The following is a 21965-nucleotide window of genomic DNA, read 5'->3' as shown; positions in this document are numbered from 1 at the left end:
AGCAGAGTTTTGCATTCTCCACCTAAATGGTTAAGTAGGAGGAGAGATATACCATTGCCAGTGGGAGCCACACAGCAAAGATCACACTAGGTCCTCTGAATATGATGCCTAAAGCATTGTTCACATCTTGACATGTACACATCACCCAAGAGCAAAGGGCATAGGATGATATAGTGCTTATCCTTCTCTAAAATGGTCTTTTGTGGGCAACTCCTGTTCTTCTTCCCCCCTCCTCTCTTGTTCCATTCTCTACGTTCAGAAAGAGCATGGATATTGGAGGAAAAAGGCTACTCATCAGTTTGCAACCCTTAAAAACCAGCCCTGCTATGGGGTATGACTAGGTGGGGAGGGGGTATTACTCATTACCACTTCTTCTCATGAGAAGTTCAGTATTGCTGCTGGTATCTGATGGCGACCTGAGGACAGGTGTGGTGCAGTTGTTTTTAAATTGTATACATGGTGCTCATTGGCATATCATATGACAGCAAATGAACATGTTGAGCTGTGCATCCCCCCCCCCCCCCCCTCATTCTCTATTTATTCAGTCACAGGAGGAAAGAAAGACCATCAGAGGAAGAGGAGATGCTGGGATCTCAGGGACTTCAATCATTCTCCAGCTTCCTGGGATCTCCCATGGTCTCTGGTCATGATGTGTATCACATGGGTATGTAGGCCAAGCCACGGAGATGGGCACCAAGCCAAGAGGCAGATAAGAGGACTGGACTTCCGGGAAGATCTAGGGAGGCCAGCGATGTGACCTTTCATTGAAGCTGTGTAGGGGAGTGGTGCTAAATAACATATGAGAAAGTATTAAATCCCCCACCACCATAACCACCACTGGTGATACTCCAAAACCTTCCAGTACATAATAGGACATCAGAAGTCCCTTAGACTGTTACAAGAAATGTGATCCTTAATCTTTTGTCCCATTGCCCCCATTTCTTGTGTTTGACTGGAGAAAGAACAGGCTTTCAGAATTTTATGTGAATAGGTGTATAAAAAAGCACTTCAGGTTTGTTTGTTTTTCCATTTTATGCACACTTACCATCACTAGTCCTACATTGTCATCTGTTTCATTCCAGCAAAGCTGTATGTATGTTCTCACAACAGAATTTCCAAGCTTTATTTGCTGAACAATTCTGAGCAGAGTTTTCATTGCAGCAGAATCCTATTGCTTTTTAATGGGATGCCGCTGCACTGTGCACACATCAGAAAGTCAATTCTTTCAGAGGAATTTGCTGGAAATGTATGATATTTCCGCCTGTGTATTCTGCAATTTTTCTGCCGTGTGAACTAGACCTTTTCTGCTGATTATGGGTTGATTTGATATTTTTTATGCTGATAAATGAATGTAAATGATGTGGAATTTTTACGAACGTTCTACACACACATTAAGTATTGTTGAATCCTAAAACTAGCCCAAAACCAGAAAGCCAACTAGTGTTCAGCACACCCGGGCTAAAGAGATACCTTGACTACCTGGCCTGAATAACAAATCATCTGCAGTCTCCAAGACGAAGTCCAGCGTTACTTGTTCCTAGTAACATTTACTCTTAGCAATATGAAACCCCAGTGGATCTCAGGTCAGGATTGAACATTCTTGTCCCAACTTGAGTCAACTGGTGTAAATCTCGTGAATCTCAGGTGCAGTATACTAAACACCTCAGGAACAAACTTAGAATACCTACAGACTGCCATGGGTTAACGCTGCACCAACCACACCAATGTTTGCTGGTTCATTTCTGTTTGAACTGGCAACTGTATAAAACATGCGCCTCCACAATGTTGTATATGAATGATCTGTTACTGTTTAGTAAAGTTTCCATTTTTCTTCACTGTTCTCTGGACTGGTTCTTCTACCTCCCAAAGACCTGGTTACATCTGCCCACTGTAACACCAAGGGCACCACTAGGTACCATCGGCCAGGCACTGTATGTGGTATCCCAGGAGATTCCATATCTTACTTTCTTTTTGCGTTGACTCCGAATCCCCCCCCCCCCCCTGGGAGTAGTATATTTTTAGTTGGTTTCCCTCATCTCAACATCTACAAGACTCAGCTCCATTATCACTCTCTGCCCTTTTATACTTTATAAGAGTGAAGCTATAGGGGGTTGCACCTATATTACTCATGTATTTTACCTTGGGACAGGTCATTGTCTTCTCCCCACCAGATCAGCACACTCCTTCCTGAAATACACTGTGCTGCTCCTTCTACTATGCAACTCTCAACAGTCTTAGTGTGCAACGTATACTGCTGAGTGAGCATACACCTGACCCTGGCTGTCTGGATGAGTGAGATAGTGAGAGTACGCTGTATGCCATCTGTCTGGATAAGTGAGCAATGGTACTTCTCTTCTTGGAGGGTTGAGAAAGAACCTGCCAATAGTTGTCTAGATGAGAATGCAGTGGTTGCCACTTTTTCAGCATCTAAGGGGTTATTTAGGATCAGAAAAACACAGCTGCTTTCTTCCAGACACAGCTCCACTCTTGTCCTCAGAGTGTGCGTGATATTGCAGCTCAGTTCCATTGAAGTGAATGAAGCCGAGTTGTAATACCACACACAACCTGAAGACAAGAGTGGCAATGTTTTTTGTTTTTTTTTGTTTTTTGCTTTTCTAACCCTGGATACAGCAGACAGGCTAAGGGGTCAGCAAGTGTTACATTGTATTGTGTGAATGTTCTCCTCGGGAACATGTTATAATGTGCATGCTAATCTGCCCGTTTATTCACCGAAAACAGAAGCGACACGCTTCGCAGGATTGTCCCATAAATAATTCATAATTCATCGCTGCATTATTACAAGGACGTGGTCACCTCTGAGTTTAGTCACTGCACCCTTCTGCTTTACATATAGGATCTCTGTAAAATAATACAGAGCGATCTTATTATTTAAAATGTTTGAAATAAATATAATACAGCAGCCAGTATGTGCCCCTAGGGGCTGTCACCCAGGTTCCCACTGACCACATGGCTTATAAATCCCTCTATGTCTTTTGCAGCCTATGTGAGTGTTTGTCTTCACTGAAGCGTTGACATTCTATTCCTCATCCAGGAAGTTATGAATCCCGTCTGTAGAAGGTAAGTGATGTTGAGAGACTGGGATCCGATACCAGACAGATGAGTGAGTACTTGTGTTTGTGCAAATGTCCCCTATACCTATCCTGATACCTGCAGACCATAAAATAATTAAAATATTCGCCCCTTCCCTATGCTCCAGCACTGAGGCCTCTTCATCCTTCTCTCTGTTATGCAGAATGGTGATAGTATTCCCTACCTACTGGGGGCTAACTAATAGAGTAGATTCCCTACCTACTTGAGCTTCTACCTAACAGGGGGGCTTCTACCTAATAGGGGGAATTCCCTAACTACTGGTGGTTTCTACCTAATAGGAGGGAGTTAGTTCCTACTTACTGGGGGTTTCCACCTAACAGGGGAGAATTCCCTATCTACCTGGCTACTGGGGGCTTCTACCTAATAGGGGGGTCCCTACCTTACTACTGGGAGGGCTACCTAATAAAAGGGGTTCCCTATCTACTAGGGTCTTCTACCTAATAGAGGAGGATTGCCTACCTACCTACACAAGGTTTCTACCTAATAGGGTGGATTCCCTATCTAACTACCGGGGGCTTCCACCTAATAGGGTGTATTTCCTACCCCTACAGATCCACCCCCTTGATCCATCCCCCCTTATTCTTTATTTGTTCTACCTGGAAAAGTGTAAGTCTTCACTGAATCACTGGTATTCTATTTATCATCCGGAAAGTCATGTAATCAACAGTCAAGAGTGACAGACACATTGTGCCATGCCTCCTCTCTTCAGGATGTTACATAATTATTGGTCAGAAGTCACATGATAATAATAATTCCTTTAATTATATAGCACATATTTTGCAGCGCTGTACAAAGCTGGCCCCATTGGTTCTCAAAATCTAAATTCCAACTCCACCTGTCAGTATGTTTCTGGAGTGTGGGAGGAAGCCCACAGAAACACAGGGAGAACATACAAACTCCTTACAGATGTTGTTCTTGGTGCGCTTTAAGGCCACAGTGCTAACCCCTCATCCACCCTGCTGCATGAACTATACTGTTCTGCTTCGGTGTTAGCTTTCACTACATTTCTGGTATTCTATTTATAATGTATCTTTGGATGTGAGAAGGAAACATCAATCCTGGTCCTGGCTGCAATGTTCTGTATACCTCTCCCTGTGTGATGTTCTGCTTTTACTTCCAGTTCAGAAACATTCTGAGAAATGGAGGAGACAAGGGCCAGGAGACCCGCTGCGGCGCCACCACCCTCCACCCTTAACCCCTTACACATCGGGCCAGTTTCCCCTTTCATACATTTTGGGTCTTTTTTTTTTGTAAATGCAAGTTGCAAGTTTATCTCATTAAGTAACTCATCAGTATTATCTTTATGTAATTATATGTTAGTATTTTTATATTTTTGTGTATTTTTTAATAGCACAAAATGCCAATCAAAAACATTATTTGAATAGTGTCGCCTATAGGAGATATACATAGGGGGCAGGACTAGAAGCTGTGATTTTGGCTTTTGGTGGCTTTTTTTTTTAATGTATTTCTTTGTGTGCCTTTATTTAATTTTTTTTGTCTATTCTATTTTGTTTTGTCTTCATTTACTTATTTATTTTGTGTCTTTATTTTTTATTCATTCTATTTTATTTTGTATTTATTTAATTTAGTGCATTTTTTTATAAACATTTTTTTTAATTCTTATTTGTTTTGTCTTTGTTCATATATTTAGTTATTTATTTACGAGGGTTGTTTAATTATTTTCCATTTTTTGTTTAATTCTATTACGTTTTGTATTTATTTATTTAATTTGTCTTTATTTTTTTTATTTTTCATTAGTTTATTCTGTTTTGTTTTATTTTGGGTCTTAATTTTTATTTATTTTTCTATTTAACTTTTTTCTATTCTACTTCATCTGGATTATTTAAGACGCGACAGCTCATGCAACTAACTGCTACTCAGTGATCACATGAACACTGCGACAGAAGCAGGAAGTGTCATGGCTGCCTACGGGGCCCTAAAGGCTCAGCACAGGTCACACTAAAAGGAAATGGTTAATACATGGAGAGGGGGTTTTGGGGCTACAAAGAGACTCACCTTTTGTTTGACGTATTCTTTTCCTCCATGATACAGTTTTTGTGGTGGTGTTTTTTTTTCTTCTAATATACAAATATAGCGTGTATTAGTATAGGTGTTTTTTATTTATCCCCCATGTTTTTCTCATTACAAATCATGTGACTCAAGGATTTCTACTGAAGAATTAGAGGGGAAAAATGCTTTTTCTGTAAAAAAAATTTTCCCACTTTTTCCTTTCTATACAAGTCAAAGGGAAGAAAAATGGCAATTTCTTTTTTTTGGGTATTCTGGGCAAAAGCATTTTATCCCCTATCGAAAGGAGAGGGGATAAGATGTCTGATCGCGGGGGGGGGAAGCCTCCGTGCAGCAGCCCGCATTCTATGCGTAGCTGTGTCTGAAGTTTCGGAAACCGCCCGGCTTCCGAGACGGGGACGTGACACCACGCCCCCTCCATTCATTTCTATGGGAGGGGGCGTAACGGCCGCAACGCCCCCTCCCATAGACATGAATGGAGGGGGCGTGGCGTGATGTCACGTCCCCGTCTCGGAAGCCCGGAGGTTTCCGAAACTTCAGACGCAGCTACGCATAGAATGTGGGCGGCTGCAGGGAGATCATATCCCCTATTCTTTTGATAGGGGATAAGATGTTTTTGCCTGGAATACCCCTTTAACTAAATAAACACCATACCCAGGGCCTGCTGTGACTTTAAAAAGCTCACAAAAAAACCAACCTCCAACCTCTACTTAAACCCAGCTTACAGTATTTTGTCAAACTCAGTGTTTCACAACCAGTGTGACTCAAGCTGTTGCAAAACTACAACTCCCAGCATGCCAGGACAGCAAAAGGCTGTCCTTGCATGCTGGGAGTTGTAGTTTTGTAAATAATATAAGTGAATGTGGCCTAAAGGGTTAAAATAAAAGATCTCCTATGTTGCCAGAAACCTTTGTCCCTAAGCTGCGCCTAAGGCCTAAGCTGCAATACCAAACTTAAGCTGTGAACAAGGGTGGCACTGTTTGTGGGGGTGAGAAAAATTGGCATTTTTTTCTCTAAGCCTATAATTAGTGATTTTACATATAATAATACATGATCAACAAGACTGGATTGGAATTGACTCAAACCAAGGTCTCCCATCACCCAGAACCTCATTACATCCCCTAATGTTTGATTATGACCAACTACAAAATTTAAAGGGACAGTAGCTGCAGGTTTGTGCACTTTGTATATTGTATGGCACTCGCCGACCTAGACCAGGCGTTTACTAATTCGGTGCTCTGCTTTATATCTGAGTTGTTACGTGTTATTCCTGATATTCTGCTGGTGGCGCTGTTGCATTGAAGTTTATGGAGTTGAGCAGTTGCTGGCGCTGTGGTGAGAAGCGATATTATGTAATCGAGTGATTACGGGGAACCTGGCAGCAGAGTTTTATAATTCTGCCGAAGTCTCATCGCAGGAGAAACAAAGTGTTACAGAATTATCATTGAATGTGTTGGGTCCCCAGGAGCAAAATCTGAAGGAAAGGAACCTTTTCATTCAAGAAGAATCAGAACAATGTTATTGAGAGAAGTCAGAAGATAGCATCAGGGGGGAGCAGGGATCCCACTTACTATTGGGAAAAATAAAGAGTCTATAACAGAGAGGAAGAGGGGAATAGAGAATATTAACCCCTTAATGACAATGGACGTAAATTTACGTCATGGTGCCGTGGTACTTAACGCACCATGACGTACATTTACACTCTGTCATGCGCGGCAGTTCCTGGCGGACGGAGGTTCCCTCATCTGCCTCCATCTCTAGGGGTCTTTTGCTCTGGTCTGAGATCGAGCAGACCAGAGCAGACGATCACTGATAACACTGATCAGTGCTATGCCCTATGCATAGCACTGAACAGTATTAATCAAATGATTGCTATAAATAGTTCCCTATGGGGACTATTAATGTGGAAAAAAAAAAGTGGGGAAAAAAAGTGAAAAAATTCAAAAAATTTTAGTGAAAAAATTTGAAAAATCCCCTCCCCCAATAAAAATGTAAATCATCCGTTTTTTCCCATTTTTTTTTCCAAGAAAGCGTAAAAAAAAAAAACATATCTGGTATCGCCGCATGTGTAAAAGTCTTAACTATCAAAATATATTGTTAATTATCCTGTACGGTGAACAGTGTAAATGTAAAAAAATAAAAAAGTCAGAAATTGTTGCTTATTTGTCACTTTTTGTCATTTTATTCCAACAAAAAATGTATAATAAAACCTAAGCAAAAGTGATACCGATAAAAACTACAAATAACGGAGCAAAAAATAAGCCCTCATACCACCCCGTATATGGAAAAATGAGAAAGTAATAGATGGTCAAAATAGGGCAATTTCAAACATAATAATTTTGTTAAAATAGTTTGAGATTTTTTTTTAAGTGGTACAATAAAAGAAAAGCATATAACATGGGTATCATTTTAATCGTATTGACCAACAGAATAAAGAAAACATGTCATTTATACCGTAAAGTTTACAGCGTGAAAACAAAACTTTCCAAAATTTGCTAAATTGCTGTTTTCTTTTCAATTTCGCCACACAAATAATATTTTTTGGGTTGCATCGTACATTTTATGGCAAAATAAGTGATGTAATTGCAAAGTAAAATTGGTGACGCAATAACAAGCCCTCATATGGGTCTGTGGATGGAAATATAAAAGAGTTATGATTTTTAGAAGGCGAGGAGGAAAAAACAAAAATGCTAAAATAAAATTGGCCTGGTCCTTAAGGAGTTAACACAGAGGGAAACGAGGATTGGAAAATACAGGACAAGAAGAGAGAGAAGAGAAAGAAAGATGAGAATAGAGAGAAAAGAATACAGAAATGAATACAGAAAATTAACATAGAGGGGTGAGGGGATTGGTGAGGAACTAGAGAAGAAAAGAGAAGGAAGAGAATAGAGAGAAGGAAGAGAGGAAAAAAAGAGGAGATGGTGAGGAAAAGACAGAAGAAGAAGAAGGAGAGAGTGGAAAGAGAATAGATAGAGAAGGATGAAAAGGAAGACAGATGGAAGGAGATTGTTGAAGAATAGCATAGAGATGGAAGAATAGGGGTGAGGAAGAGACAGATAAAAATACAAGAGGGGAAGAGACAGATGAAGAAGGAATGCAAAGGAATAGAACAGAAAGAAAAAGGGAGAGAGGAGAAAAGGGAATGAGATGGGGGAGAAAGAGACAGATGAAGAAGAAGAGAATGGAAAGAGATTAGAGAGTGCTGGGAAGGGAGAGAGGAAGATGGAGGGTAGGTGAGGAAGAAGTCAGATGGTAGAGAAGACTTAACAGTGGAATAGAAAAGTGGGTATAAAGTGAATGGTAGGAAGAGAGAACTGAGAGAGGGAATGAGATTCATAGAAAAGTGACAGGAAGAAGAGAGGAAGGGAAGAGCTTACAGTGAAAAATAATGTGGGAAGAGAGAAATAGAAAAAGAAGGGTGAGGAGAGAAACCAGAGTGTGGGAAGGTGGAAGAAGGAGAGAGGAAAGAAGAGTGGGAGAGATTAAAAATAGAAGAGTGTGGGTAAAGATGGAGGGTGGAAAGAGTGAGAATAGAGGGATATAGAAAATTAGATATAAGAAGATGATATAAGAAGAGAGAACATGGGGTGAAGTGAGAAAGAAGTAAAGAGAGGCGAAGAGTAGGAGAGGTGAAGAGAGAAATGTAAGGATAGGGGAAAAAAGAGACAAAAAAAGAAAGGTTGTAGATAGAGAGAATGTAGAGTGTACGGGGTGGGGGAGGGAATCACTGGTCTGACTGCAAAAAGTAACCGTAGAAAGTATCAATTTTATAACACCTAATAGTGGCGGCACAATAATCTTGTTGGTTGCAGGACTTGAATGTTGCAATCTCTACCCTTATATTCTCTTCTTAGAGGTCCTCAACCTGGGTTAGGAGACTATGCAATGCTCCTCAGGCCTTATGACAGGTTGCATGCAAAATGGCTGCAGGCTTTGGCCCATCGAACAATACTGCTGTTGATCTCTGGGAGGCTACCCCTACCACAGCCTGCACCACTTAGGCATTTCTTACCAGCTCACACCATCATTTCATATACATTTGCCCAGAATCTCTATGAGATCTTGACACCCCAAGGCCACTTGATAGAATTTTCTCCTAAGCACAATGGTTGTGAAATGTACACATCCCCTAGGTCTCAAAGCAACAGGAGTGGGCTCCAGACCAAAAACTGTCTCAGACTAAATAAAAGGGGTTTCACCACTTACAGGATCGCTCAGCAGTAATACACTTATCACAGAACTCTATTTTCACTCCAGTCATACTCTATCTATACACTGGCCAACCATACACAGGTTATCATTATCCTATAATACAACACATACCAGTTGGCCTTCTGAATATCCAAGAAAAGAGACGTAATTTGGTTGACTAATCTCTGAGTCCTTTTGGCTAACCTCTCCCTCATGCTTCTAAAAGTCCACTGAATGCATAGGACTGTAACCCACCGACCATGTTACAGCCCTCAGCCCCAACTCTCCCTCTCACACAACTCACATCGTTCTCAAGTCGGCTTACTACAGAGCCAAAGTCTCACAGTGTCCAAGCAACTTCAGCTATGGGTCCTCACAGGGCTAAAGTCTTACATCACCAACACAGTATCTTAGAGGATATTTCTTTTCAAGGATAAAGTCTCACAAAACCTTCAAATTCTTAAAATGTCTTAAGCCCAGCTTAACAACAGGTTCCTTTGGCACCTGTATGTAGTTCTACCACATACTCCCTCTCTGGCACCAGACACTGCCGCTATGGTGGAGATAGTCGGGCATTGAAAAAAGGCAATTCGGGGTTGCAATTTGCAGATAGCAATGAGGATTGGCTAAATGGCACAACAGCGCAAACTACATTGTTTACGTAACTTCCATAGTTACATAAAAAGCGTAGCTCTTGGTGCAATGCCAAATGACCATCTCCCATTAATATCAGTGGGATTGCAAATTGTGTAACACAGCCAATTCCATTGTCTTCAGCATCCGGCAACCTCTACCGGGTCAGGCAGGATACAGATGGCCAGGCGACCATGTTTTTCATTTGTGGGCAAACCCTTGGTTTCAGCTTACACTTATGAGCACAGAGCCTTGATAGTTACAATACTCTCTAGGCCTCCAGCAGACTTCCTAAAACTGACTCCTTGCATGGTTGATAGTATGCTCAGCTCACACCCCTTAGACAAAAGCCCAGACAGAGCCCTGAAAGATGTCCCTTTCCATGGCTTAACTAACACTCCCTGAGACAGCTCACCCTCTACTGCCCGTGACATACTCCAGGTCTTACTAGGACTTTTAACAATGGCGATTGTCACCTATGGGTTCTCCAAGAGTGCAGATGACCCACTTTGCAGCATCTCTACAGGTTTCTCATCATTTAACCCCTTAACGACGCAGGACGTAAATGTACGTCCTGGTGACGTGGTACTTAACGCACCAGGACGTACATTTACGGCCTGAGCATAACGCACGGGCATCGGAGCGATGCCGGCATCATGCGCGGCAGGTCCCGCCTGTGGATCGCAGCCAGGGACCCGCCGGTAATGGCAAACACCCGTGATCCCGCGGATGTCCGCCATTAACCCCTCAGATGCCGTGATCAATACCGATCAAGGCATCTGCAGCATCGCGGTCACTTAACAGGATGATCGGATCGCCCACAGCGCTGCCGTGGCGATCTGGTCATCCTGCACGGCAGACGGAGGTATAGGACATAGCACTGGACATAGCACTGATATAGCACTAGTATAGGACATAGCACTGATCAGGTTTATCAGTGATCTTCTGCTCTGGTCTACGGGAAGGCAGATCAGAGCAGAAGATCACTGATAACCCTGATCAGTGCTATGTCCTATACATAGCACTGAACAGGATTAGCAATCGAGTGATTGCTTTAACCTCTTAAGGACACAGGGCATATGGATACGCCCTGCATTCCGAGTCCTTAAGGACCAAGGGCGTATCCATATACCCGTGGGAAATCCGGTCCCCACTGCTAGCCGGTTGGGGACCGGAGCCGGATGCCTGCTGAAATCATTCAGCAGGCACCCCGGCACATCACCCAGGGGGGTCCTGAGACCCCCCATGTCGGCGATCGGAGAAAATCGCATGTCAATTCAGACATGCGATTTTCTCCAATTCCGGGCTGATCGGGTCTCTGGTGACCCGATCACACGGAAAATAGGGCTGATCGGAGTTGTCAGCAACAGCCCCAATCAGCCTAAGGGATAGGAGTGAGGTCGCAGAGCTGCGATCTCCTCCTATCCCCTTCCATTAGTCAGAACGGAGTTCTGACCAATGGCAGAGCAGGACAGGGGGTTGCCATGGCAAACCCCCGTTCTGCCCGCCCCTAGATGTCAAGGGGATCTGGGAAGAAGATGGAGGCCGTACCTGCAGGAGAAGATGCCTGGGGACCTGGGATCTTCGTTGGAGTTTGCTCGATCCTTGCTCAGGTAGGGAATCGACGGTAGGGGGGGGGATTGAAAGTGAAAGTAAAACAATCTTTACTGTGGCAACCACTAGCAAGACCAAACTGCAACTCACAGCAGTTTTGCAACATCTGGAGGGTCACAGTTTGGAGACCACTGTTACAGTGGTGCCCAAACGGTAGCCCTCCAGATGTTGCCAAACTGAAACTCTCAGCATGCCTCGACTGCCCAGGCATGCTGGGAGTTGTAGTTCTGTAACATCTGTCCCTTCAGATTTAGCAATTTTCATGAAATTTTGGAAAATTGCTGCTCTACTTTGAAGCCCTCTAATTTTTTCAAAAGGCAAAAATATGTCCATTTTATGAGGCCAACATAAAGTGGACATATTGTATTTGTGAAGAAAAATAACATTTATTGTGAATATTCATTTTCCATACAAGTAGAGAGCTTCAAAGTTAGAAAAATGCTAAATTTTCATGAAATTTGGGGATTTTTCACCAAAAAAGGGTGCAATTAACGCCGAAAATTTACCACCAAAATAAAGTAGAATATGTAACGAAAAAACAGTCTCAGAATCAGAATATTCTGTAAAAGTGTTTTCGCGTTATTAATTCGTAAAGCGACGGTGGTCAGAATTGCGAAAAAGGGCTCAGTCCTTAAGGTGAAAAAGGGCTGCGTCCTTATGGGGTTAAATAGTCCCCTATGGGGACTATTAAAGTGTAAAAATAAAAGTAAAAAAAAGTTAAAACATTAAGTAGAAAAAAATGTGAAAAACCCCCTCCCCAATAAAAACGTAAATTGTCCCATTTTCCCCCCCAAAAATGTAAAAAAAAAATTTATATACATATTTGGTATCGCCGCATGCGTAAATATCCAAACTATTAAAATAAAATGTAAATGATCCCGTACGGTGAACGGTGTGAACGTAAAAAAAAAAAAAAAGTCCATAATAGCTGCTTTTTTTTATAACATTTTATAAAAAAGAAAAAAATTTATAAAAAATGTAATAAAAGTTTTGTATAAGCAAATATGGTATTAATAAAAAGTACAGATCACAGCGCAAAAAATGAGCCCTCATACCACCGCTTATACGGAAAAATGAAAAAGTTATAGGTCTTCAAAATAGGGGGATTTTAAATGTACTAATTTGGTTAAAAAGTTTGCGATTTTTTTTAAGCGCAACAGTAATAGAAAAGTGTATAATCATGGGTATCATTTTAATCGGATTGACCCAGAAAATAAAAAACACACGTCATTTTCACCATAAATTGTACGGCGTGAAAACAAAACCTTCCAAAATTGCGGTTTTCTTTTTAATTTCCCCACACAAATAGTATTTTTTTTGGTTGCGCCATACATTTTGTGGTAAAGTGAGTGATGGCATTACAACGGACAACTGGTCGCGCAAAAAACAAGCCCTCATACTAGTCTGTGGATGAAAATATAAAAGAGTTATGATTTTTTGAAGGGGAGGAGGAAAAAACTAAAACGTAAAAATAAAATTGTCGGAGTCCTTAAGGTCCAAATGGGCTGAGCTGTTAAGGGGTTAAGCCACTCGAGCCTGCAGCCAGTGGAATGGTCCCCCAATATAAAAAACACTGTAGCCTTTAGCGTTGAGGCCACCAATAGTCAATACCATTTCTAACAAATGTATACTCCACTATCAGGTAGTCTAAGCGCCACATGTCTGCACTCAGCACCTTGGCAATAAACCACTCCATTTTATCTGCTGTCTGCCTCTCTTGGGGTTGTGGTTCAGCCATCCAGAGAGCACACAACATGTCAGCTTCAGGTTCTCCTGGGCCCTGCTAATCCTGGTATGTCTCCTTGTTAGCTGACAGCTAAGAAGCCATCATCCTCTCTGCCAGCTACCGTGACAGGCCATGGTGGCCCTGCTGAGTATCACTGCCGGGCAGCCAAAGCAACCCAGAAACTCAAGGTGCACAGTGAATGCATAACACATCAAAACAGTGTATTAAACCTATCTACAATTACATTGATGTCAGCTCTGCCACATGCCACTACTTGTCATCCCAATATATTATGGACCACAAGGTGTGTATCAATGTGTAACAATGCACAATTAAACATTTACATCACAATGTCAGTGTGTGCACACACAGTAACAGCATAAAACAAGCAATCATTTACTTAAAGTGATATATCTACAGTATTTTAAGGGGGGGTGGCCTGTATTACAAGGAAAGGGGGATGGAATGGAGAGAGAGAGAGAGAGAGTGGGAGAGAGAGAGGGGGGGGAGTGGGAGAAAAGTGAGAAAGAAAAAGAAAAGACAGAATTTAGGAAGAGAGTGAAAGGAACAAGTGGTTGAAGATGGAGGACAAAGAGAGGGAAGAAGAGACATAAAGGATGGGGAGAGATAGAGGAAGGTGAGGGAATGCAGAAAGAAGGGTAGTGGAAGGGAGAGCTAAAAATAAGGGGAAGAGAGGTAGAGAGTGAAACAACAGATACAGAAGAACAGATAAACATGAAGGAAAGAAAGAAAAGATGTGCGGAAGGATGGAATAAGAGGAAGGAATGAAGGAAGAAATGATTTTAGAAAGGAAGGGAGAGAAAGAAAGAATAAAGGAATAAATCAATGAAGGAAGAAAAGAAAGAATGAAGGAAGGAAGGAAGAAAAGAAAAAATAAAGGAAGGAAGGAAGAAATTGAGCAGGGGAAGAAATGAATGGAAGAGAGAAGTGAGAAAGGAAGGGAGAGTAAGGAAGGAATAAGAGGCAGGGATGGGAAGGAGGGAGGAAGAAAAGAAGAGAAGGAAGGAAGGAAGGGAAAGGAGGAATGAGAAGTAGAAAGGGAGGAAAGGAAGGATGGAAGGGAGGAAAGGAAGGATGGAAGGGAGGAAAGGAAGGATGGAAGGGAGGAAAGGAAGGATGGAAGGGAGGAGAGGAAGGATGGAAGGGAGGAGAGGAAGGATGGAAGGGAGGAGAGGAAGGATGGAAGGGAGGGAGGAAGGAAGAAAGGAATAAAGGGAGAGAGGAAGGAATGGATGGAGGGAGGAAGGAAGGAAAGAAGAGAGAACGGAAGGATAGAATACAAAGAATGAAGGGAGGCAACGAAGGAACAGGAGGGAGGAATAAAGGGAGAGGAAGTAAGGAAGGGAGGAATGTGAGGAAGGGAGGAAGAGAAGTAAGGAAGAAAGGGAGAGAAAGGAAAAATGGAGAGAGGAAGGAAGGAAGGAATGATAAAATGGGAGGAAGGGAGGGATGGAGGAACAAATGGAAATAAGAAAGGAAGTAAGTAAGGAAGAGGAAAGAAGGAATAAGAGGAAGGAAGGGAGGGAGAGGAAGAAACAAATGAAGGAAACACGAAAGTGAGGAAGGAAGGTGAGAATGGAATAATAGGGGGAAGGAAGGAAGTAAAGAAGGAAGGAACAGAGGCCAGAGGGAGGAAGGAAATAACCAGACAGGACTGATAAAGTGATCCACAGATAGTGTGTGAGATAGTGAGAGACAGAAATAGAGATTGAGGCAGTGATATACAGATAGTGAGAGAGAGAGAGATCTAGATAGTAAAAGAAAGACACAGAAAAAGATTATGTTATACAGAAATATACAGACAGTGACTGACAGAGAGAGAAAAAAAAGACATAGATTGAGCAAGTAAAACATGGTGAGCAGAAGAAAAAGAGAGGTAAAAGAAAGAATCGTATTTGCTGTACGGACAAGAAATGAAGACGACAGAGACCAGAGAGAGAGAGGGATGGAAGCAATGAGAGAGCTGTCTATAGAGAGTGCAGTATGGAGGTGAGGAGACATCTGACTGAACATTACCTGCTGCTGCTGCTCTGACCCCACAAGAGGTTAATATAAAATAAAAGCATAGTAAGACCTCTTCCACTGCTATACCAGGACCCTTACTGGAAGCAGAAGCACATAGACTAGCCAAATAATCACATTGTCATTTACCGGGAGAAATGCTGCAAACATTAACCCCTGACTGCTCACTGCCTGCACTCCTTCACTGGGCTGTCCCTATTCATGAGGAGGTGGTAAAGCTGGAGAGAGGTAGGAGGGATTCCACAGGGTATATTAATAAAAGTAACCGCTGAAAATACATCACTTCACTACTGAGTCACTGACTGCTTCACAAGTGGCTACCAGACCTGATCTTAAGGAGGAGTCTGCCCTTCCAGATGCTCCAGTCACATTTGTAGGTATCTACCAGAAAGCGACTCGAGTGGTTTTGGGCTTCAAACATGATCTCTGCAACCATTCTCAGCCTGCACCAGTGCTCCAGATCGTGGAGAGTGGGAACAAGTTCTTGTGGGACCTCACAGGAGAAAGGTAAGGAGGAATCTGGATTCAGGGTTAAGTTCTTTGGATGTCTAGAAGGACTTAGCTCCAAGAGTTAAATACCGATGCATGGTTGTAAACGCCATAGGGCAGTATCATCTTCGTAAATGTTTTGGACAATATCTGTTTTTTGGGGAATAGGTGGGATATGGATGCAGAACAGATTGATGCTATATACAGAGGTTCGGTCTACGATTTCAAGATAAGGTCTCTCAAGAGACTCATTCATCCTCATTATGGTGGTAGCACGGACATCGTAAAGGAGACCACTTTGCAGAGGTTAATGGTCTTGACTTAGTTTAATCTTATTCATCCTTATTATTAGTGAGGGACTCTAGTAAGGGAATAGAACTTTCTCTGCTTCTACAGATAACATGACTGACATGAAGTTGTCCAATGGCTGACTTGATGGATTGATCCCTGTAGGGTCGTGTTCTATCATTGACCTTTTCGGGTGTCATGTTAATGGACCCTTGTGCTTGCAGGATGATTTAATGCAAATCAGTTCAGTTCTGTGGGTCATCTGGGAAAGATATAGTTTTATGGTGAAGGTAGCATGACTCTCAAAGCTACTATATAGTTAAAGCAGTCCATTGTCTGTAATGTTTTGCAGTTCTTCCTGAACGTTATGTAGTCATGTGACACATTGCCAAGAAGATGCCCTTACACTAAACAATATGACATAGTGTAAAGCAGTGTTATTTTTGTGTAACCGAATATGACAGTGCAGATAGTCTTGTTTATAATTGTCATAGTAGTAGATTTTGCCATCTCATTCATTAGACAGAGATTAATTTTGGTGCATTTGATAGAGGAGAGCTTAAGGAGGAACCCTGCAAGCAATATTGTTACTGTTGTTGAACTAGCACTAACCAAACACTTCTAATCATTTACTATAGGAAACTCCTGAAAGGGCATCATCTGAAATGCCTTAAAGGTCTCTGGCCAAGGTGCAGAAGAGTCAGACGGCTGCCTTGAGACATCAATATGTCTTTCCATGAAGAGACTCTAGGGAGGTTATCCCTGACCACAGACCTGCCCTTAAAGACCAACTTCACAAGCCCTATTAATAGTACATGGGATGTCGCACCTTCCTCAGGAACCATGGAGGATATGATAGCTACATTCACCATAGGGGTGATCTTATCCCTCATGTGTGTGATTGGAGTAGCTGGGAATGTTTATACCTTGGTGGTGATGTGCCAGTCTATGCGCACTGCAGCTTCCATGTATATCTACATCATCAACCTGGCTCTTGCAGACCTTCTTTATCTTCTCACCATCCCGTTTATTGTGGGCACCTACTTCATCCAGGAATGGTACTTTGGAGACATAGGCTGCCGCATCCTTTTCAGTCTTGACTTCCTGACCATGCATGCCAGTATCTTCACCCTCACCATCATGAGCACCGAACGCTACTTTGCTGTTTTAAAACCCTTAGACACAGTCAAGAGGTCTAAAAGCTACAGAAAGTGCATCGCCATCATTGTCTGGCTGGTGTCGCTTCTTATAACGTTGCCCATGCTGATAATGATAAAGCTGGTACACAAGGATAACAAGAGCATCTGTCTGCCCATGTGGAGTCGGATGTCCTACAAGATCTATCTCACAGTCCTATTTTGCACAAGTATCATTGGCCCAGGTCTCATTATAGGCTATCTGTATATACGACTTGCCAGGACCTATTGGGTATCTCAAACAGCTTCCTTCAAGCAAACTAAGAGGCTGCCCAACCAGAAAGTGCTATATCTGATTTTTACCATTGTCTTGGTATTCTGGGCCTGCTTCTTGCCTTTCTGGATTTGGCAGCTCCTCCTCCAGTATTGCGAATCCCTGCCAATTTCACCTAAAGCCAATAGGAATATTAACTATCTGACTACCTGCTTGACCTATAGCAACAGTTGCATTAACCCCTTCCTCTACACGTTACTGACAAAAAACTACAAGGAGTACTTGAGGAACCGGCAGAGGTCCTGGAGCAACAGTGGCTACTTCAGGAACCGTTTCCAAAGGATATCTGGAAGGTCCATGTCCACCAGCAGTCAACAGTGCACCGAAACTTTTGTCTTGGCACAATGTCCTGGAGGCAACAACAGCTTCTGAAGGCATCAAAATGTGTCTTCTGAGACCTAAATTATCCAGGATTTATCAAACACATATAGGTCTTAATGCTTGCATCTTTGACATTCAGTGTACTATCGTAGGGTAAATGATCGAAAATACTGTGATAAACAGGTACTATATAACTTGCCTCTGACCATCAACTTGTCATAGATTTTGGAGTCCTCTACTTACCATTGCTGAAGTCAGTATTGGACCTGATGTATTGTGCTGTTTTAAGGCTCTTCTCATCTCAGGACTTTTATCCTCCACATGTTCTTCTTCTTTAGTCATTAAAAGTAAATGTCACCTTCTAATGTGGTGTTTATCTATCGCCACACCTTGTTCAGTGTTTACTAACCTTTTACCTGGAACCAAACACATTGTCATTGGTTCCAAGGTCTAATGGTCTTCTACCATCTTTATTCTATCAAGATGGTAGGATCTCTTGCAGGTGAAATATATACCAGCCTTAAACATGGTGGCATAAGACTGTTGCTCATGGTATTAGTCATAGTAAATATACATCACCAACTTTAGGTCTGTATCTATGGTATTCTGTATCTATGTTGTGTGACAAAGGAATATATTGAAACTCCTGAACTGAAATGCAAAATCGATATCAGACTCCCCACGTACTATGTGCCATTTATTATACTGGTGCCTATGGTTGAGGGACCCTTGGATCCCTTTAGTACAATGGTGCCTGTGTGACTGTTACACCTGCACCCTACAGCTACATCCATATGTATTATAACCAGTTGGTACAGAAAGGAATTAAAGAGCCCCAATGGGACTCTTTCATTTTTGGCTGTACCAACTGGTTGTAATACATATAGATGTAGCTTTAGGGGTGCAGATGTAACAGTCACGCGGGCACCATTGTACTTGAGAATTATAGAAATATAGAAGATTATCCACATAAAAATTCCACATGGCCCATCTGGTTTACCCTTATATTGTTTCCTTTTTATTTTAAGACAGACAGTATCCTAAGATATCATACAGTAAATTTCTAGGGTTCACCACCTGTATCCTTTGCTTTTCATGTGAGAGGGTGAGACCTTGCAAAAACAGCAGCCAGGAAAAGTCACTTCAGTCTTCCACGGTGTAGTGGCCTTTCTCTTCAGTGTCCACTCTTCTTTTAGAGCCACTGGTGGAGAGAGAGCATTTTGTCTCTGGTCACCATGTCTGTAGACGAGTCTATCAACGAGAAGGCCACTTTAGACAGAGGAAGGTGATTTATTGCAGGGCACATTCCTTCCACAAACCCTTTAGCGATGTTGCACATTGCCTATTTGGCCGGTGTGTTACAGATTTTCACCATATTTGTTATATATCTGTGTGGTATGCACATATATTTTATGACCTCATGGCTGGAAATAAATATATCATCTGGTCATGGCATGGCCTATTAAGCAGCGTAGCTATGTGTCCCTCCAACATGCTGTGCTTGAATCTGCTGCTTTCCAAGAAGAGTTTCGGCAATAATGCCTTTTTCAAGCAATGCTAGTCATTTGACATGAAACCGAAAAAGTTCATAAACATGTTTACAAAACTGGTCAAACATCGAAATTAGGTATTCTGATGGATGTGTTCATCTCTAGCCATACACATTAAAATATTGTCAACAAACCTGCCTAATAAGGTTGGACCTGCTGATATCAAATGTGTATCAGCAGGTTACAGATTACAGAGGCATTGGACAGTTGGATTCCAATATGGACGATCCTTTTGCTCCCAAGGGAGATAGACCAGGTTGAGTGAGATGACCATCAGGCAAATAAGCATTTGGATGAACAACTTAAATCCCTTTGTATATAGGAGGGTAGCACATGTGGTACCATTTTTTTCCAAATATTTTTTTTTTGCCTTCTTAGAGCTAGTGCTCTTGAGAAGGTTTGTTGTCACCTTTAAACTATTTATATGGGATCCTTCAACAGAAGTCTAATGTGCAATGGATCTTCAGGATTTAATAGATTTATGGTACGTGAAGTAAAGTCAAATGCATTGTAGAGATGTGAGAAGATCACAGCATAATTCAGCGACAGTGCTGGAGGGGCACTCTGCAATGGGCATGCCATCTAGAAAGCATTCCAACCTTTGAGAATTTGCCTCAAACAGTATTTTTATAGAACCGAAATTCCTGATCAGGTAAAATATATGATGTCTAAAAGATGGTATTGCTTGGTAATGTTATGGTGTAGCATGCTTTACTTAGGGGAGGGTGGGGCATCCCAAAAATCTCAGCACTTTTTGTGGGTTCAGCTAAGCCAAGCATGGTGGCTTTTATGGGCTTGACATTGTTATTTGATCCAAATTATCTCAATGGCCATGAGGCCTCTTTCAACTAGCCCAGATCCTCCTTGGCTTTCTTGGTAGGAAATAAAATATGGATAAAAGGTCTCTAAAAAGTCAATATGTGGAACAAAACAGCACTTTATAATATAATAATTATGAAAGTTCAGAGTCATTATAAGAATTGTCTTTTTGGAACAAATAAAATGTTACTGATGTAAGCATCATCCGTGGAAATGGCTTGGTGTTTTCTTGGTCCTCCTTCGTAGAGAAGTCTTAATATGTAAATGAGGAGCAAGTGCCAAAGGGGGCATTCCCCAGAATGTTGAGAGCCCAGAGTTATGCCTACTGTGCTTAGTAAATAAAAAGGGAGGGGCTGGCTATCATTGGACCCTTGCCATGGGAAATGCACCCCTGGGCACTTTAGCCTCAATAGATCTGACCCTAAAGGTGCCCATACACATTAGTGAAAAGTCGGCCAAACTTGATAACTTTGGCAGGACCTGATGACTGACAAATGTGTATGGAGGCCTCCCGACTCTACCCACACAGATGATTTTGGGGTAGAGAGGGATAAGGAAAGTTGACTGCCCAACTCTATTGTTCAGAGATCAACAGACGCCAAATTAGTCAAGCATAGGCTTACCTCTTCCTCCATCAAGATCATGAACATGAACATTTGGCCAAGCCGAACATTCAACTGTGGAGGAATCAGGAGCTAATGAAGATGAATCAACCAATTTGACAGACTACGGTGTCGGGAGGTCTATCAGTAAGCTTAAGCTTTAACCCCTTAGTGGCACTCCCTACACATGTAAGGCAAATTAATGCAAATTACAGTACATTGCAATACATTACTATAAGTATACTGTACAGACATTAGTATAGCAGTGTACTGTAAAACTGATTGAGCAACTGAACATTTGAGTACCCTAGGGGAAATAAAGTGCAAATAAAAAAGTAAATAAAGATTAAAAAAGTAAATAATACAAATTAAAAACATACCCTTTTTCCTTTTCCATAAAATCTAACATTGTGGGTATTGTGGATATAAAAAAACATTGTGGGTATCATGGCGTGTGGAAATATTAAAAATGTATTCCAGGTGGTGAAAATGCCCAATGCCAGAAAAGTTCTCTTTTTGCTTTTTTGGTCACCGAACTTAAAGGGTCACTCTGTTACCCAGCGTCCGAACGCTGTGTGCTGGCTTCCATGTTCACGCCCCCTCGTGACATCACGCCCCGTGATGTGACATCACGTCCCGCCCCTCAATGAAAGTCTATGGAGGGGGCATGACAGCCGTCGCACCCCCTTCCCATAGACTTTGATTGAGGGGGCGGGCGTGAACACGGAAGTCAACACAGCGTTCGGAACTCAAAGAGCATAATAACCCTTTAAAATCCAAAAAAGAAAGTTAGAAAGTGATCAAAATGTTGTCTAAGCCTTCACTCAGCATCATGTCTGGGGAAAACCAGGCCACCTGCCCAAAACCATCCCTACAGTGATCATGGTGGGGGCAGCATCATGTCTGGAGGAAACCAGGCACTGCCCATCACCTGCCCAATACCATCCCTACAGTGATCATGGTGGGGGCAGCATCATGTCTGGAGGGAACAAGGCACTGCCCATCACCTGCTCAATACCATCCCTACAGTGATCATGGTGGGGGCAGCATCATGTCTGGGGGAAACCAGGCACTGCCCAT

At 42.1% G+C, this 21965-nt stretch overlaps 2 protein-coding genes across 19 annotated transcripts in view; one reads left to right on the top strand and one right to left on the bottom strand.

Moving 5' to 3' along the window:
- Window positions 1–18688, top strand: part of LOC130297721 (urotensin-2 receptor-like) — a 645128-nt gene extending 626440 nt beyond the window's left edge. For 8 of the 10 annotated variants that reach the window (XM_056550501.1, XM_056550499.1, XM_056550500.1 and 5 more), the window contains 2 exons: window positions 3000–3078; window positions 16762–18688. In XM_056550501.1, coding sequence (XP_056406476.1) covers window positions 16850–17965 — 1116 coding nt within the window. In that variant the 5' untranslated portion in view covers window positions 3000–3078; window positions 16762–16849 and the 3' untranslated portion in view covers window positions 17966–18688. Of the gene's footprint in view, window positions 1–545; window positions 665–2999; window positions 3079–15359; window positions 15854–16761 lie in introns of those variants that run through there. The other 2 variants (XM_056550507.1, XM_056550505.1) reach the window with 2 other exon arrangements.
- Window positions 1–21965, bottom strand: part of OGFOD3 (2-oxoglutarate and iron dependent oxygenase domain containing 3) — a 452864-nt gene that overhangs the window by 92687 nt on the left and 338212 nt on the right. Inside the window, exon 10 of one of the 9 annotated variants that reach the window (XR_008849656.1) lies at window positions 18818–19165. The exons of the other annotated variants lie outside the window; for them this stretch is intronic. The gene's annotated coding sequence lies outside the window, so the exon portion shown is untranslated. Of the gene's footprint in view, window positions 1–18817; window positions 19166–21965 lie in introns of those variants that run through there. 9 annotated transcript variants of the gene reach the window in all.

The sequence above is a fragment of the Hyla sarda genome, chromosome 13 (genome assembly GCF_029499605.1).
Source record: "Hyla sarda isolate aHylSar1 chromosome 13, aHylSar1.hap1, whole genome shotgun sequence".
Taxonomy (NCBI): Eukaryota; Metazoa; Chordata; class Amphibia; order Anura; family Hylidae; genus Hyla; species Hyla sarda.
Note: the sequence above shows the minus strand (reverse complement) of the source record. Positions and strands in the feature narration are given on the sequence as shown.